This window comes from Leuciscus leuciscus (genome assembly GCF_965113295.1).
Source record: "Leuciscus leuciscus genome assembly, chromosome: 24".
Taxonomy (NCBI): Eukaryota; Metazoa; Chordata; class Actinopteri; order Cypriniformes; family Leuciscidae; genus Leuciscus; species Leuciscus leuciscus.
In genome coordinates this window covers 18,497,584-18,517,538 of record NC_138723.1, presented here as the reverse complement: position 1 = coordinate 18,517,538, position 19,955 = coordinate 18,497,584, and the positions used below count along the sequence as shown (strand labels likewise).

General features: G+C 38.5%; 1 protein-coding gene across 1 annotated transcript in view; it reads left to right on the top strand.

Moving 5' to 3' along the window:
• Positions 1-331: 331 nt before the first annotated feature.
• med13a (mediator complex subunit 13a) overlaps positions 332-19,955 on the top strand; it is an 87,407-nt gene continuing 67,783 nt past the window's right edge. The window contains exons 1-2 of the mRNA XM_082157127.1: positions 332-929; positions 4,966-5,200. Coding sequence (XP_082013253.1) covers positions 864-929; positions 4,966-5,200 — 301 coding nt within the window. The 5' untranslated portion in view covers positions 332-863. The remainder of the gene's footprint in view (positions 930-4,965; positions 5,201-19,955) is intronic.

The following is a 19,955-nucleotide window of genomic DNA, read 5'->3' as shown; positions in this document are numbered from 1 at the left end:
TAGTTTAATGTTGCAGTTTTCTATTTATTTTAGTTTTTTGAAAATGTGACCAGGAATAAAACAAATATTTTTTTAAAAATATGTTTTTTTTTAAATATATATATTTAAAGATAATGTAAGTGTACTACACTGGATTATCCAAGGAGTAAAAAAAGTGGGGAAAATAATTGGTATTAAAAAATAGTTTTAAATACCACTAGGTGGCGCAGGTTGAAAGTCTGCCAGTTGTAATTTGTATCTGCTCAGTGACTCCCCTAGCGGCAGCGCCCGTCATTTACAGTGTTGTTACGCCCCTCATGACCGCCGAGCAGCCAATGGGCTCCGGGAGGCAGAGTTCTCCCTGTGGCCGCCATTAGAGAAAGGAATCCATGAATTCAAATGGAAACCAGCAGGAACACAGACCTTTTACGCTTTTAAATGAAAATGAGCCATTTAATGTAGTTTCTCGTCACCGGTCGACGCTTTTAACGCGGAATGTTTTTCGTTTTTAAAGCGCTTTCGGTGGGGATGGAGACATAAGAGAGCCGTTTTTAAGCTAAAACCGTTTTTAAGCCAAGGGGGAGGGGGGGAGAGTTGCCTCTTTTTGCTCTCCCTTTTCTTTTTCTATTTTAATAACACATTCCTCTATCTTTACATGTAATCTATTCCCCCACAGCCTCGTCGACGGTTAAGGCCGTTATTTTTTTTTATTCTAATTCGGGCTGAACGCGGGAGGCGCGAGCGATCGAATGGGGCTGTTGAATTCCATTCCCCCACCGATTGTTTAAAAATAATTCCGTTCACATTCGACTCGAATTCGGAGAAACGTTCTTTTTTTTCCATGGAAAGCCCGATGGTGGGATGTTCGAGCGCGCAGTGAAAGGATGAGTTCTTGTTTCGTACCGAACGGGGCCAGCTTGGAGGACTGCCATTCCAATCTATTCTATCTGGTAAGAGATTTAAAAACTAAAAGGAAAAAGCAGCCATTTTTAGCCACCTAGCATGCTAACATCAGCCCCAGTGGAGAGAGAGCGAGCAGGATCATGGCCCAGTGTATGTGTGTGATTCAAACACACACTGCTTGTTTATTTGCTTGTTTGTAAGCTTTTCTTAAGAGATTACATGTTTGTAGTATTTTGCACCAGATGGCTTAACGCAAAGCGACGTTGTGTTTTGATTTGATGCGTTTGTAAATCGCACGCAAGGAAGAGAGTTGGCAGAATGAAAGTTGAAGTTTCATTTTAACAGCACTTTTTGTGTGCAAGTAACGTTACAAATCGCTCTGCTGATTTTTAAAATATATTATTGTAAGAGATGTGTAAAACAAAGCCTTTTAGACTTTCGTTCAAACTCCACGTTCGTATGTTCGGTGGTGTTTACATGAATGTTTACACGCTACTCCACAGGCGTATTTTGGGTCATTCCACGAAAAGGTGTTTTGATGTCTCTCATATGTTTAAGCAATGCGTTTAACAATGCAAACCTGACGCCAGGTTTTAAGGATTTTTCTAAACACGTAAACAAAAAACCCAGAAAATCTGATCTCTTTGACATGTGTTTCCAACTTCTTGCTTTATTATCAAATACGTATTTTTGCTAATATAGTATTTTATACCTAGTGTTTTGCATTTTCTTTTCATATAATTAAAAAAAGTGGACATACAGTTTTTTTAATAAAATGCCGTCAAATTTTTTTATTGCAATGTTAAGTTGTCAACTTTCCATCATAACTTCACCGTATTAAAATGATGTGCAGTTCCATAACTCGAATGACTGTGTCATAATGACATCATTCTTTCAGTATGTTTGTCTGCAGATTATTGAAAACTGGATGTTTGTAGAAATATCTGCATTAAATTCTCCTTTCTAATAACAAACACTGTTATGTAATGACCTTGAGCCAATGGCTAAAATAATCTATAAAACTATAACTAAATTCCAACATACATTAAAGATGACAATGCAGTTTGTAAACACTTAATATGTTTATTAACAATCAATTAATAGGATGAAAAATCTTACAGAAATCACCCTTTTGGAATGTAAATCCAGCCTTTTCATGGAATGGCCCTTTATTGACAGATTTGGCGTGTTTGCAATAATCATGTGAGCCATGCATCAGTTGTTCGGCTCAAAATAACCAATGTTGGGTTTGGGGTTTACCTCATGTCTGCAATAAGAGACATGGGGTTTGAAATAGATTGGGCATTCCTGGAGCCTGCAGGGTTGTTTACGGCACTTTCTGCTCTCTAAACGCACGTGCACACACTTGTACACACACTGGTGTCCCATTGACTTCTATTGTTGTTAGATTAAGCTAATTATAACTACTATGGACCAGCCCTGCATTTGTAGATTTGAGAACAGACAGTATTTGTTCTCTTTATGCAGCGTTTTCATCGCTGAGAAAGTTTTGCTATATTTGACATTTTCATTAATGTATCCCTCACTATTACAGCAAAACAAGTACACAGACGCACTCTCATGAACAGTGTCAAGGCCTTGTGGTGAATTATATAACTTCAGCTTATCCAGTTTAATGCCTGCTCTGTTTTATTACTGCCACAGCACAATCTCTGATATTGTCTGAAGATGGATGGCTCAACTGAGAACTTGTTTGCACACTTAGTTTGAATGTATTGCTTGATAATTTGAATATGAATAGTTGCAGCTTTCCAGAAACTTGCTTGTGCTGTGTTTCGGAAGAGTTTTTGTTGCTGTTTAGTTACAGGTGTGCTTTTTTTCCCTCCTCACGTTTCCCCCCAATGTCAGTTACATTTGTTTTATTACATTTAGTTAAAAAGCGTCCCCATATGATCATGCAGAACAGCCCATCTGCATATTTCTCTGTACATGTAAGCTCTTAAAGTGTTTGACCCCGTTTTGTTTTGCTTGGTGTAATTTTAGCACACGACTGTAAGGCTCAACTCATCATGGGGAACGCTGTCTCACCTCAGCACACACATTTGCTGCCTCATAACACACACACACACACACACACACACACACACACACACACACACACACACACACACACACACACACACACACACACACACACACACACACACACACACATCTTTTTTAGTTTTAGTGCATAATATTAGCCAGGCAGGTGGAGTAAATCTAATTTTGAAATCTGATTTTGAAAGGAACTTTAATAAGCATCATCACCTAACAGCTAATGTGTAATGAAGATTTTAGTACATGTTTATTCACTTTATTTATGTCTAGTGTAGCATTAAAAATGCTTGCCAGAGATGAACTTTAATGTTGTCTGATGCACTTTTTCATGCAATACGTTGTAGATACCTTGTGGCTTCCTGAGATTGACATTTAAATTTTTGTTACACTTGTTGGGTTAGTGGGGTCGTTATGCTTGTGAAAATCTCTTGAAGAGGAAATCTTTCAGTTAAATGGATTTAAAACAGTCACAGTTTTTATCTGGAGTGCATGTAAAGCTATTTTCCTGTCTTTGGACGAATCTCCAGGGGCTATTGGTCTTCGGGCGCCGATTGACTTTTTTGAGTGGCTGAAGCAATTTGAGACAGACGCTATTGATAAGTGTCTCTTGGGAGTGAGAGCTACAGAGAAAGCATCCGATAGTTTTGGGCCGTTAGATGGAGTGCGTCTCAGGAAGGTTGTTGGTGTCACTTCACCTGTAGCTCAGCTGTTTGCTTTGATTCTCACTGGAAGCATCTGCTGTCGTTCCTAGAGGCACTCAGAGGAGTTCTTGTAAACTAGTGAAAAAGGGAGCGAGAGGAAGAAAAGATGTTGTGACAAAGGAGGAAGTTATGTGGAAGGCCATGACCCAGCAAACCACTCAAGTTTAAGTGGAAAGTCAAAAGAGCCAGATTCCTCAACCTGAACATGACTCCTGCTCTTAAAACACGCACACTTTCCATTGATGTTTTTGCATATTGTGGTTGTTACTAATTTTAGACTATATGAAATTCCATCAACAACAGAAAAACTCTTTTTGGAAAACAAGAATTTTGAGCTGGAAAAGTGGATTGCTTCATGTGGTTGTTTACTTTGCTCTTACATTTCAGCCAAATTTTTCTTTCTGGCTTTAAGTCCATTTTGACTTTTTTTCCTTTTTCTCAGCTGTCAACGGTCTAAACTTCGACCGCTAGTTTTGTTCCATTTTTAGTTTCAGTAACAAGTGTGTAACAGCTTTTGCTGCTGTTTTTTTCAGTGCATCCTCTGCAGATGTTCTCTTCTCTTTGCATATTTTGCAGGTGTTTGAACTGCATTATTTTCCAACAGCTGCAACAAGTTTCACTTTGTAATAAATGAGCATTATTATGAACATGGCTGTAAACACCTGGCTTAAGCTGTCTTTTTCCATCTCTGATTCTAACTAGGCGTGCACAAGAGAGAATGACTGCTGTTAGGCTTGCCAATGGTCAGGGTTTTTAGATTGTAACAGTTAATGGTTGTTTTTATGTTGTTCTCTTTATAAACGCTGCCGTCCAGTTTATAAAAGCTGAGGTCTGCATGACCTGTCCTCCTGGCAAGTCAAGGATTTGTATAACTTCACTGCGTGTGTTATTGGTTAATTTGTGCTCTTATAATGTGGGTATTTTTATCCTCTTCCATATTTTTATTCCTTATTTTTCTTACTTTTTATGTATAAAATCCCTGCTTGCTTTTCTTCATAGTAAAAAAAACAAAAACTTTTATTAAGACAATTTTATTGTAACCCATTTCTATCCATTTTATTCTTCACTGCTTGTTTTTGGGTCTGAGTGTGGCTGATCTTACAGCGGATCATTAAGGCAGGATTAACTCCTGGGCTGGGATCCATTAAGTATTTCATAGCTCGAGTGCTGCTGTTCCATCACATCAGTGCCGTTTATCTTCGGTCTTAAAACCAGATAATAGATCAGCACTAAGATTTTTAGATGCTGCCGAATATGTGTCTTTTTACTGGTGGTGAGTGGCCTTACTGACAGAAGTTAACATAATCTCTCTTTCTCACAGGCTGACTTGACAGGGATAAAATGGAAGAGGTACGTGTGGCAAGGTCCGACCTCGGCGCCCATTCTGTTCCCGGTCACCGAGGAGGACCCCATCCTCTGCAGCTTCAGCCGCTGTCTAAAGGCGGATGTGCTGAGCGTGTGGAGGCGGAGCCAGAGGCAGGGACGCAGGGAGCTCTGGCTCTTCTGGTGGGGTGACGATCCAAACTTCTCTGATCTCATCCACCACGAACTCACAGGTAAGCTGTGGAGTGCAGCTTAGAATTTGTTCCAAAACCTAGTGAGCTGCCAACCTGAAAAGCATTTTTGAAAATCCATATTATCAGTGTGTACTTTTGTACCAAGTTGATGCTTAAATAAAAGAGATGCTGCGATATGGGGTCATAGCAACCCTAGTGTCTTTTGAAGCTGTCTAGGTAGGTGGCTCACTGTGTTTTTTTTGACACAAAGTCGTTGACTCCAACGAATACTTCTTTTTGTTTTGCGTTTTTCAGTTTCTTTTTTCCTTTTCGCCCACTTCATCTCTCTTTCTCTATCGACTGTGGTCTCTCTGAATTTCTTCCTCCTTCTTCCTTTCTCACACCCACACACTCTTTGTGTGTGCATTTTAGTTACTTGTCATCAAAATGTGCCGTAGGCCCAAGCAAAAATCTTCAAGTTTTTATTTCTATAGTCCCAGTACAGCAGTCAGTGTCTGTCGCTTGAGAATAAACCTAGAAAGTGTGCCATTAAGTTTATGCACGGTACAATATTTTTAATGTTTACAAGAACCGTTAGAGTGATAAAAATAGATCAAGAGCCTCTGCTTGTGTTTGAACAGACTGGTCTGAAGGTGTTTGATTCATCTCTGTAGAAGTTCTCACCTGTAGATCAGTGTGGTAGGAATAATGTGAAATGCATTTGTAATTGTGTTTTCCTTTAAGATCAGTTCTCGCTCTGCTAACCCAGACCTGAGGGTTATAGTTCTGGGTTTGTGTTGTATTGTGAGAAATGGAGCAGTGGAGTCTGTGTGATGCCGTCACTTCTCAACCGATGTGTGTGAGTGCAAATCCCTTGGTTTGATAAAAAAAAGAAGAAAGGAATAGGAAATATCGAAGAAGTTTTGCCTCATTTTTATTTCTTAAGCGCTTTGAAGGATGGAATAATGAAGAGCACTGAAGCATGAACGAGCCGAAAGCATCATGGATGTCTGCGGAAAAGCTTTCATTTTCCACCTTTCTCTCCTTCCTTGTTTTTTTCTTCATTTTCCTTTATGGACCAGGAAGATGGACCTGCCCCATCTTTATTCATGCCTTTTGCAGTGTGAAACAGAAGGAATGAAAAATGGGATGTAATAGAGATATAGGAAAAGGCGATATTTTTTATTTATTTTTTCATTTCATTTCCCCCCCCATTTTTCCATTGACCCACCCTCATTACCGTTCATTGTGCCGGAGAAGGGACAGAAATGGAGCCTTATGGGCAAAAGAATGATCAATTTACCCATTCCATAATATCACCCTCCACACAAGATATTGCTGTATTTTCCTTTCGTTTGTGGAGATGTTTGCTATAATGGTTGCATCCCTGTTGTGTCTCTTGACTTTCAGAGGAGGAGTCAGACATGTGCTTCTCTCTTTCTCTTGACACCTCTTGTTTGTTTCTTCACTTGTTGGTCTCCGGAACAAGGTTCCCACGGTCAAAGGAAACCCTGGAAATATTAGGACATTTTCTAATAGAGATTTTCAGGCCTGGAAAAATATATATTTTTTTTTTTCTAGCTATGCCCTGCTCTAAAATATTTATTTATTTAGTTAGAGATTGCACATCTAGAACAGCTGGAAAAGTCATGGAGGACTTTTAATTGGTCATAAGGTGTTGGGAAATCTGTTAGATGAACTCTATTTAAAGGGATAGTTCGCCCAAAAATGATATTTAAGCCATGATTTACTCACCCTCAAGCCGTTCGAGATGCATATGTCAATCTTTTTTCAGACGAACACATTTTCAGTTATTTTAGAAAATGTCTTAGATCTTTCAGTGGTTATAATGTGAGGCAATGGGGTCCAGCTGCTTCAAGTCCGAGAATGTGCATGCATCCTTCACAAAAATAATCCACCCGGCTCCAGGGGGATAAACGAAGGCCTTCCGAGGGTAATCCTTGCGGTTTTGTCGTAAAAATGTACATATTTAAAACTTTATAAACGAAAATAACTGGCTTCCGGTGGCGGTTGGTGCGCGTTCATGGAGATGGATGCTGGCGTAGGACGTAGCGTAGGAAGCGTCGTGACGTAGAACGAACGTAGAGTTTTGTTTTGCTCTGCTCTCTGGCTGCGCTGTCACGTTCGTTCTACGTCACGACGCTTCCTACGCTACGTCCTACGTCATACGCCAGCATCCATCTCCATGAACGCGCACCAACCGCCACCGGAAGCCAGTTATTTTCGTTTATAAAGTTTTAAATATGTACATTTTTACGACAAAACCGCACGGATTACCCTCGGAAGGCCTTCGTTTATCCCCCTGGAGCCGGGTGGATTATTTTTGTGAAGGATGCATGCACATTCTCGGACTTGAAGCAGCTGGACCCCATTGCCTCACATTATAACCACTGAAAGATCTAAGACATTTTCTAAAATAACTGAAAATGTGTTCGTCTGAAAAAAGATTGACATATGCATCTCGAACGGCTTGAGGGTGAGTAAATCATGGCTTAAATGTCATTTTTGGGCGAACTATCCCTTTAAGTGTTCATTTTATTGCAGATGAAATCGTTGTTCATTTTATGTGAGTGCTAATCCAGATTGTCAAATGTCGCATTAAGCTGTGCACTTTTAATTTGTTCCTCTTGTAGGCATCTGTGCTTCTCTGTTCAACTAATTCAGGATCAGATAAAGTGTCAAACAGCCTGTGTGTCAGGACTAAATGTTATACTTGTGGTCGTCTTGAGATCAGCAGGGTCGTTGCCACTTGACCTTCTCTCCTTGCAACAGACGTGTGAACCTGCTGCCTGTTCGACAGCTCTCTTGACGCACACTTCTTGATATCTTTTTCACAAACACACATGCTGTTGTCTTTCTGCTGGCCTTCTCACAAACACAGTGGAGACCCACGGGATGCAGTAGTTTAACCTTCTGAGACACACACACGTAAATATATTGGCCTGCACTGGACCACAGAGCACCTGATTTAGATCTCGACTGGCACCCTGGCAATGGAGGTGTGAATCAGTGAACAGCAGGTCCAGTGAGATTTTAAAGGGGATAGAGAGAGAGTGAAAGATGGCACTATCACTTCTTTTGTATGCTGCACTTGAGGAACACATGTCTGAGGATATTTCAAGAACCAAGTGGATGGGCCATATTTGTCTTGCCATAATTCAGACTTTTGTCAAATATGAGACACAACCTTGAGTCACAGGAGGCTCAGAAAAAAAGGTTGGAAATTTTAAGATTTGCATTTCACCTAGTGGCTAGAGCTGCTCACCTCTTCATCATCATATTCTCCACTCTGTCTTAGATGTAAAGATCCTGTTTACACCTGGTGTTACTTTTGAACATGCATCTGAAATGTGTCCCTTTTGAACACTTCTCACATTTTCTCAGTGTTTTGAGAGGATGTCTTTTAGATTGGAGTCAAGTGCTTGTATTACCTGAACTTCACGTGTTAAAGTAAGGAATATGCTCAGATCTGTACCAGTGTTGTTTTTGGCAGCCCTTTTAGTTTTAGTCTTAGTCTTTTGGACGAAAATGCTTTTTAGTTTTAGTCACATTTTAGTCACTTATAAACTTCATAGTTTTAGTCAAGTTTTAGTCGACGAAAACACAAAAAGGTTTGTCAATTTTAGTTAAAAAAAAAAAAAAAGTAGTCTTTAACAAATTAATTTAGGTTAAAAAGTATTGGAAATGGGCTTAGGTTTGACAGGTTGTAGCAAGTGTTGCAATTCGAGTGTTGTAACTCAATTCAATTTGAGCTACTACAACATTACACACAGATAAAGTGGTAACAGTGGAATCACTGTTTTACTCCAAAAAAAGCCAGGAATAAAAACATTCTTACTTTGGCAATTGTGGCTTTATTATATAATTAGTTAAATAATAATTAATGTTATAATCTAAGTTATATAATAATTATATATTACTTTGTACCAATTAGCCTACTAAACTAATGCTCGGACACACTCGGTCTCTCTCGCGTGCAGACTCACTCGGTCTCTCTCGCGCACTGTCGCTCACTCGCGCAGTTCGTTTCGCTTTTGTCCAGTCCGGCGCCTCATATCGAAGATGTGTGGCGAGGGACTAGCCGCAGCCTGCTGGTGTGTTGTTGTTGTGTGGAATCTGGTGCGCGGCATGGCGGCAGCCGGGTGGTGGGCGTACCCAAAACAAGGATAGGAAGCGGCAGCATTGCTGATACTTTTTTAGCTCAAAACAGACAGATTTCACGCAAAATAGGCACAAATGACATGCATTGTGAACGTCAGACTTATAATCATTTTCGTTCCGTCTCGTCAACGAAAACTCGAAAACGTCTCGTCATGTTTTAGTCACCTTAGAGCCATTTTTCAGCTAGTCATCGTCGCGTTATCGTCATAAAAAAAGGTGCGTCAACGAAATCATTTCGTTATCGTCATCGTTGACGAAAACAACATTGATCTGTATGTATAACAGGCTTTTTTCCTCCATTCGGACAGATTATTATTTTTTTTTACGCATCACATAACCTTTGAGGTTTAAGTCCCTGTTATAGTGCAGTGATGAATTTACAGTTGAGTTGGCAGTCTGGGAATCTGCATCAGGGTGCATTAGCATTTACATTACAAATACAATGTGGTCACATGGTTTTTTTGACTAGGGCTGTGCGATTAATCATAATTGATTTTTGATTTTGATTATGAAAACAAAATAATTTAGGTAAAATGATTATTGTGCTACTGCCACATTCCGTCCCGCGCACCTTCCTTTCCTTCACAGCGGTGCGCTTTCGTTTCTCCTTTAGCCAAACTTAACATCTGAATCAGCCGAACAAGTGAGTGTTGTAAAATGCAGTCTACTGTTGCTAAACTGTGGGACGCAGCTGATATTAAACAGTGTCATTAAAAACAAATTAAGCTGCGAACGCGAAGAGCGTGCATAAGCAAAGTATACTGTGGGTCTCGGTTTCGCGCCTAAACGGTCAAATAGCCTACACACAAAATGTCGAATAGCCGTTTTGATAAGTATCCTCGTAAACAGTCCATTATGTCTTAAGTGAATGTAAACAGTTGAGAACGAAAACTCGTGTGTAACAGTATATTGGATCCATGCAGCCTAATAAATCTGCTGCAGTCAAAAGACAAATATAAAATCACTCACTACTCTTGAATGAATAACTTTTGTAGCTTTAATAAGTATTAATCTATATTTAATGTATACAGTGAAGACTATGCATTGTTATTATACATTTGATTACTTTATTCAGTATTATTACATAACACATTAATATGATATACTTTAGTCAGTTTCAGTTACTTTATTCAGAAACATGCAGTTTCTTTTGTAGGCTGTTTGAACCACATTTAGGCTACACCTATATTCAGCACGGCCCACTTGTGATTGCATGTTAATACCAAGCATAAACTAAGAGATTTTGTCTTGGGTTGGTGTCTTCACATCTTTATCCCTCCATGTTTGTTCCCTCCTCTCATAGTTTACCCTACTCATCAGATCTACGGCTTGTTAAAGTCTGAAAATTTTGCAGCAAGTGCCATTCCTGTCTGCTAACTAATCACTCCCATCCCAAGGGAAGAGCAAGTGAAGGAAGAACTTGACGGATCTTCTGAAGCCTTGTATTTAATCACGGAGCGAGTGGAGGAAAACATGGAGTGCTGTTTCGGAGATGTGATGAGACAGAAGGCCATTTGGCTGATGTTTGAGAGGGAACTTTTCCCGACTCTGAATAGAACGTGGGAGAGAACCAATCCCAGTGCTCCACTTGCTATGTGATGGAATGATCTGGAATAACCGAACTGCCATTGGAGTAAATAAGCATCTCCTCGGTAGACCATGGCCCTCTATTTTTATGTAAATGTCCGATCGCCTCCCCTCCCCCTTCCTGCTCTCTGTTCCCGTCGGTGGCGCTTGCTGATGTCGTTCTATCCAGGGGCATCCACTGAACGAGACATGAATAAGGTCTTTTTTCCCTCCTCCTTTCTGTCTCTTTCTTTCCCTCCCCTCTGCTTTTCCTCTCTCCCTTTTTGCCTCTCTCCTTCTCTTTTTTTTTTTCTTTCCTCTCTCTGATCTTTTTTGCATAGAAATTAAGGAGCTGTAGTCTGTCTGTAAGGGTAATTGCTGTAGGGCTCATTTCTTCCTCATTTTTCCTCCTCTGACACTCGTCTGCTACACTCTCTCGCTCCCTCCCCCGTCTGCCAGTCTCCCTGTGGTGCGAGTTGTGCTGGCAGCTTCTGTCTCTCTCTTTTCTTCCCGCTCTCCCCTGTTCTCTCTCTCCCTCCTCTGGCTTTTTTTCGCGAGGGCTACCTGTTTACCGCATAGCTCAAAGACAGCTGCTAGTGATACCCATTATGCTGAAGGCTGATGGGCTTTCAGGCTATGAAATTAAGGCTCATACCGACTTTTTTTTTTTAAACGACATGTTTAAATTTATTATGTGAGGAAAAAGGAGAGCAAAGTCTTTGTTATTGGAGTATTTCCTTCCATATATTGGCTTATAATGTAAAAATTTGTTGAAGGTAAAGTGTGTTTTCTGACCACCAGGTGCTCTGAACAGAATTGCAATAAATGTTTTGTTTTTAAGAGGTTTCCCACCAAAACAGGATTGAGTTATTTTAGGTATTTATTTGAATTGCCTATATACTTTTTTTTTTTTTAAGTTTATTTTTATTATGATATGAATTTTTAATATACCGCAATACCAGTTATGTATGCCGCTTTAACAACGATCGGAATGCGGCACGACACTGTTTGAGAGGATCACTTTTCACTGTTGCACTGTGGTGAGGCACAGCTTTATGTGTTACTAAGCGTGACGGTGAAGATGGATAGGTTAAACTATAATTGATAGCTGTCAAATTATATTACTGTGCGTTCACACTGCCGCTGGCGAGTGCGGGAAAATTCGCTCTCGCCTTCCTGACAACGACGCCGTAGAAAGATTCGTGGACGCTCTGACGTAGATCGAATGCTTGGTCTTTTTTTTATTTTTTTATTTAAAGGGGCAGCAAAGCAAACAAGCATGTTGATCGTTATTTTTGCAGACTGACCAAGTAGGGTATAAGTTAACCCCATGGACTCTTTTAAATGTGAAAGTAAGAAATTGATCGATGGAAAGAACTTCACAATTATAGTGACATGTTTGCAAACAAAATAAACCAATTAAAAGCCATTTATGTGGTGTCTTTTGTGTTCATGGTTAAGTGCTAATCTAATTTGCATTCCCGCTAAAAAACAAGCGTTCTAGCATGAGCATTTTGCCTTTAAATAGTGTTTCGTGCCATCTTATCAAATTCACATGATCAACCTCTCCTCTATTTTGCTTGGGAACTAATGTGGTCGGAACCAAAGTTTACATGACTGCGTTCTCTGGAATCCTCTCAAGCGGAGGACTTCTACATTCCGATTGGTTGCCACTGAACCATGTCATGCTCATTACCATAATGTTGACCTGACTTCAACTCTTCTCGCCGCTCTCGCCGTAGCTCGCCACCAGCTCACATTGAAAATGAATGACTTCCGGCCACTTTGACTCTCTCGCCGGCGGCGGTTTGAAATCACAGTTACAGTGTTTCCCATACATTGGTTCGAAATATCAACACGGCCTTTTGGAAAATCTATTTGTGGTTGACATTGACATTGTTGAATAAACATGAGCACTGCACGTTTCAAAATCAAAACGCGGCACGGGTGTTTTTATATAAATGTATCTGAAGTAAACTGACTGTCTTTAGAAAAGTTTCGATGTTATTTCAATTGAATCTTTCTTTATCTTTCCTGATAAAGCAGCGTTTATGAGCGCTGCTGCTTTGGGTTCAGCCGTTACTGAGGAGACCGCTATTTCTGCTGCTCCTAAAGTGCCTCCTGCTGGCACCTCTTTGTAAACAGCGTTGCAAACCTGTATTAATACTAGTGTGGATTTTTTTCTACAATATTCACTCATTACAGTAAAATAGGGCATTCTATGTCAATCTACTGCAGTATTTTCCCTCTCAATCAGTAGAAAATGTGATTAACGCACAGTCATGCTTGAAAAAAAATAATGCCTTGAAACGGTATAATTTTGAAAAATAAATAATTAATCAAAATGTATTATTATTACTAAATATTATTATATCAAATTAATTATAAAGTTAATGTAATCATAAAATTGCTGTTGTTTTGCATTAATAAATGCAGTTACTAATAATATTACATGGAAATTTTACAGTAAAGCACTGAACTTGAATTGAGATGCAGATACAATTAACTTGTATTAACAGCAGTAATGTGCAAAAACCTAATGTGTATAGGGAAAATTTAAATATTGTTCTCTTATTAAATGTACCATTGTTAATCTATAGTTTCATACTAAACTGACCGACAGCTTAAGTGATTATAAATGGAGCACTCTTAACTTGCTTTCTGTGTAATTCAGTCACAATTGAAAGAAACGTTTTAGTTTTTCACGAGACTTTGTGCCGCCTTACTTTTCTATATATTAGGCAGCGGAAGTGGCTAATAAGTCAGCAAGTGCTCCTATGCCGCCATCGACTGTTTATAGTGGTAATTTCATGTATTTGTTTAAATAAAAATGCTTGTTTGCCACAAAGTGTTCGTTTTCCTTCATCTTTAAACTTGTTTTATAAACATCACATTAAAAATAACGGATAATAACTGAATAATATTTAGAGCTTTGACGTGCTGGAAAAAGTGTGAAACCATTGAAAGCTCTTGTAAAGTGTTTGAATTTCAGTCTCAAAAGGGTTGTACCCTTTGAGATGAATAAAAAACATTCGACTATTTATGCCACAATACCATGGTTACAGTTAGCGTTGCTACATTAAATCCATGGTGAATGTTGGTGATTTGTGGATTGAAAAGCCTACTATTACTTGTTCTTTCATGGCACAATGTTTCTCCTGGTTTAGACATCAGCACGTTTTGATCTGATATGGTTTGTAACAGAATTCTGGGCTAAATTTGAATGCGTCCCACTAGATCTAACTGCAATGTTATTTATTCTGCAGTGAGTTCAAATGCTTTCTTACTGGATCTCCCAGCGCTGTGTAGTAACGGTGTCATGTGATCGAGATCATCACGCCAGAAAACCTGTCTATTATTTCTCAGAGCTAATAAACGTTCCGCACTGCGCAGCTCAAACAAGTAGAACGTTTCGTTCCACTTTTGTGTCGTTTGATGTTTCTCGTATGCAACAGAAATGGCAGCCTTTATCAGTTGGGCAACATGGTGATGGGACAACAATATTCTTGGTTAATCTTTAGCTTTTTGCTATGTGGGGCGGCCACTGTAAAACTAATTGTCCCATGTAGTACTGAAATTAAACGATGCACCTTTAATACAAGTGTTAGTTGTGGCAGTAAGCCAAGTACACCAAGAGCCTGTCAGTCGCAGTAATCCCAGGTTGACCTCTGAGACTCTCCCACCAACATAATGACACAAGTTGTGATGAACACCCTTTATTAAGTATTTGTCCGATGTCACATCGGCCGCATGACTCTTAGGCACACTGGTGGTGTGCTAGCGGCTTGACTGGAACTGTTTGTCAGACACATGAGCCATGCATTTAAGAGCAGGAATCTTCTACTGGCAAGCTGTGTGTAGTGTGAACCCTCGGGCCACAGAGCTGAGCTTCTCAGAGAAAAGGTTATTTGAAAACATGTTGGATCCCATCTACAGAGAGAGAACTGAGTGCTCTGGAGGAGATGATGTCTGCTTTTGCCTTTCTTTGACATCACTGTGTGTCTGAAGATCTTTGGGGTGGTTGTGAGTGAGATCATCCCAGCAATGTCATTTGTAAATCCTCTGCTTGCTTTGGCCTTTGACCCATTGCTGGAAAGATTTGCCTCCAACAGGAAATGATGTCAGATACAAAAGGAAATAATACAAGTTATTTTGCTTCAGAAGGTGTGTTGTTGTCCTTCTCAATTTCCCCGACCCTCCTCTGTTTCCGCAACGCTTCCAAAGTTTTAAACAGACTTCGGATACCATAACAGTCAAGCAATGTGATCAGACAATCACACATTGTGCCAGATGCCTACCAGAAAACAGCATGGGTCTTGTACAGACACATTCTGTTTAGTGTTAAAAAGACATTTCTAGGTCACCTGAAATTGGTGTTATTTCATTTGCTTTATTGAAGGAGAAAGATTTGGGTTGATTTACACTGCTGGTGGTTAGCTGCCCGGCATAACGCGCAAAGCTTCTTTTTGTTCTCACTGTTTGTGAGGTCTTTTTGTTTTGTTTTTTTTGGTAATTTTGTTGTGCCATTTGACAGTTTAAGGGCTTTGTTGCAAGAGTGTGTTATTCCTCTAATGACAGGGCTTTGTTTGTTTTCGTTAAAATGTGCAATTGCAGTTGTCAATAACAATCTATTTTATACCTTTACCAGTATTGCTGGCAAACATCAGTTTACATTGTACTTGAAAGTAGCTTGTGTTTGGCTTAGTGGTCAAGATCTGCAGATATGTGAAATAGGTCAATGATTTAATGTTTTTAGATTAAAGGAACCTGGTTTAAACAGTTTTTTGGTGATTTTTGGATAGTGTTTATGATATGCATTTTTAGTAGGGATTAGGGGTGTAAAGGTTCAAATTACTCAGTTCTTTTTTATCACGGTTTTACGGTCGCTGTTTCGGTTAGTTGTCTTTTTTTTTCTTTTTTTTTTTTCAGAATTGTGGGAGAATCGCGATCTTCATTTCTTCATCTTCATTCGTGATTATCAATTTATCCTGAATCGTGCAGCTCTTGTTCAGTTTTTATTACGGTTTTGGTACGGTTCGGTATGTGCTATGTTCAGGGAAAAAGGAGTACTGTTGAATAAAAATAAAGAAAATAAGAACAAATAATCAAACTACAAGCAATAGCACAAATAAATTCAGTAGAGCAAAGATACAAATAAAATAAACAGTGCTTTTCAGGTTATTTCGATATCTAAAAGTAGTTTTCAGGTACCAAAATTGAATAAAGTAATCAAATGTAAAACAACATTGCAAATAGTGTTCACTGTATAAATAAACCCGGTACTGCAGAAATGCTGCCGTCATCAAATTTTTTAAATATCAGTACCGACTTGGATCCGAAGTAACGGTACTTTTGACAAACCCTAATGTTAAAAACAGTCCAACAATGCTAGAGAGTTTTTGTGGAAACTCTCATTTTTATTCATTGATGGGAAAAAAAAACAGCATTTATTTAAAATAGATTTTTTTGTAACAATGTCTTTAGTCACTTTTGATCAACATGCATTCTTGCTGATGCTTTCTTTCTTTATAAAAAAAATTTAAATTAACCCTAAACTAATGAATGCAGTATATGAATGTAGTGACAAAAGAAGTGTTTGAAGTGTTTCATAGTTTATGAAACCATAATCATCATAATATAGGAACTGGTAGAATTTACTATCTATGGTATTGGCTGTAATCGTTATTGATAATTTTCCTCAGTAATCTGTCTCTGAAATGCACTTACAATTTTCAGCGAGTGCTGTTTGCTGCTTGTTGTTTTGTCTGTTCTACTGAAACTATGGTGTGGTCAGACTTGTTCACCCTGTCCTGATGATACATTGGCTTTTGTACTTAATTCCCCAAACCAGAGACAAGGGATAGCCCTGCCTCCTCCTTCCTCCATCTGTATGCTTCTCTTTCCTTAGCGTTTCTCTCTCTCTTGCTGTGCTCTCCTGTCATCTTTGGAAATAGTCATTAATTAGTAATTGAAGCTCTCCGGTCCTTGTATGGCTCTGCACTCAAAATCAGAGAAAAGGAACAAATGAGAGCGAGCGAGAAAGAAAGGAAAGCCAAGGGCACAAGGAGAAGAGAAAGGAATGGAGGTGCATATAGAAAGAGAAGGGAAGACGGATTACAGCAGAGGATGAAGATGAGGTAGACCGAATTAAAGAAAAATGGAGATGGAGAGAAAGAGACAACAGAGAAAATAAGCAGAAGAAAGAGAAGAGGCTCTTGTAGCGCACAGCTCTGGCTCTTCCCTGGTCTGGCGCAATCCCCTGGGGCCAATGGTTGAGCAGACATTAATCTCTCTGTTTAATGACCCTACAGCTGATCTAATGACTCCTGCATAGGAACCTGTGGCTGTAGGGAGCAGTGCTACACTAAGGGGTAGGGCTCACTGTCCTGCTATTATGAGCCCATGTGTGTCTGAGGCAGGATAATATGGTACTCACTGCTGGTGTACTGAATAATACAGGGAACTGCTGAAAAGACCAGCATGTTCTGGCCTCCTAGTTATGGTCAGGTTAGGGTACATCTCAGAATTTCTCTTATTGTCTCTACACATGGAATTCATATATTTGCAATAATTTACAGTTTATATTGTAAATGTGTAAACTAGCACTGTGGAATGTAATCGTTTTTGCAATGCTGATGTGAATGATTTTGCATCAATGCATAAAAACCAAAGAATCGATTTTTATTTTATTTAAGTGTAATTAAATAGGCCTATAATATATATAGTAATGTGCTATACATGTTAATTTATTGTAAGTAAAGTAGGCTACTCTATTAATAAAGTTACATATGTCTTTAGGAAGCAAAGCATTTGCATCTGATGTTATCTCTTACTGTATGTACTTTACTGCCTTGCGTTACCTTAAGTTTATTATCCTATTTTTTGTGTGATACGTGTATCCTCTGTGATCTTTGTTCAATAAACAAAAAAAATGTATAAAATAAAATAATAATTTCCGTCTGATGTTTCGGTTTTTACAAAAAGAACATACATGTATCTGAAAATAAAGTGCAGGATGTGCTTTAAATATGTATAATATAAATGTAAATGAAAAAAGCACTGTTCATTTAATTTGTTTTTCTTATATTGTACTTGTTCGACTGTTTGTTGTTTGCATCTTTGTTCTATTTTTAATTACAAAGATAAGATAAAATAACGAAAATAACTATATTGTGATTTATTAATACAGTAATTATTATTAATATTATACTATATAAAAGATTGGGAGGAAAAAATTTATCGTGATACCCCCCTTTCCATTAAACATTTTATTGGACTGTCCCTCTTTTAATGCAAGTAGAAAACATTTTTATAGTTGTTGTTATGGCCGATACCGATATATACCGATGTCGATATCTCTGTATAGAAAACGAATTTGAATGATTATCAAATAAAGAGCTATTTTTCAAAACATGATATTGGGCACCTTTACCTGTGTGCAAAATATGTCACATATACGACACACATGCATTATATTGCATTGCATATAATGTGTGCTGGTCAACTTGTCTAAAATGAAGAAACCCTTAGAAAACAGTAAAAAAACAAAAAAAAACAGGAACATTGTGTACAATTAAGATAGGCTACTTAATTTATTATTCCAATATCCAAATATGATACTAAAAAATACCACAGGGAAAAGGGCTTTTATTTGTGACGTGCTGTCTTTGCGTTTGAACATTGCACATTTTAAACAGGAGTGGACACGCATTAACTGAATGAATGTTAGCCAATACAAACATGTTTATAGAAAACAGTTGACAATGAATAGACAGTAGTCCAATAATTGCATAACGAATCACTTATTCTAAAAATAGTAACAAGTAGGCTATAAGACGAATCCGACATATGGGCTGTGCTAACAGTAAAACGTCCGTCATTTAACGAATTTTAAAAACACGGATGGATAATACAAAATGCTTTCTGACATTTTGACAGAAAAAAACAAGCAAGAACAAAATTTAAACTTAGTCCGTCAATTTTTTATTTTACAATTATCTTCTCTCTGTGTGAGCGCGTCCGTGTTTGTGAGAGAGAGAGCTCGCGCAGCACTGATACAACGGTAGCCTACTTTTTAATCCATAAGTAACGAACGTGCTAGTTTTCATACAAAATAAATATGTAACATAATTAGGTAGGCTACTTTAGTTATTATTAACACAACGTAACACATGAAGGCTACGTTTCTCATCACTGAGAATGAATAAATAAACGCCAGTTTCTCCAGACTCGCGCTTATCAGTAATCCACAAATCACACGTGCTGTCACTTTTGAGAAAAATCTAATTCGAACGGGTATCAAATATCAAGCAATATATTCAAATATCTACGAGTCAAAAAACGATCAGTCAAAAATTTGTCATGAAGAGGAAAAAAACAAGTCGCACTGGACTGCGTTAACAATGTTACGGACGGGACAGTTCTCCGTTATGGACGTGAGCGCTCTGAAAGCAGCACTAAAAGACTGCTTTAAAACTTTCACAGAGACCTCAAACAGAAAGCACAAAGCCTGTATTTAAATTTAATTTCGTTTTGTATTAATTGTATCTTAATTTTGATCAATGTTTCATCAACCTGGATTTAATAAATAAGAAGTAAATATAGTAGAAAATATTTAATCAGGACATGGAGGCGACGGCACGTGAACCTGGAGCGCGTCTCATAAATGAACCGAAATCTACCTGCCTCACAGACCGGAGACATATATAGAAAGCTTGAAATGTCTATTTTTAAACAGAACAATTCAAAACGAAAGAAAACAGACTGTTCTCTGCTTATGTCATCTGTATGAAATGTGTATTTCTCTCAGGCGCGTTCACTACTGCTAAGATGCGCGAGTCAGCATCGTCAACTTCATCTTCAACTTCACACGTCAAATATCGGCCTGTTCACATCGGCCATATTTTGACATCGGAACGATACCGATGTGTAAGAAAATATCGTGCACCACTACATTTTTATGAAGTAAACTCACTTCAGGACTTATTTATTAGTAAGGTTTTACCAGAAAAGGTTTTAAATGAGTAGGGCCTATCTTATGTTAATGTTAAAATCTTGAATAATGTTA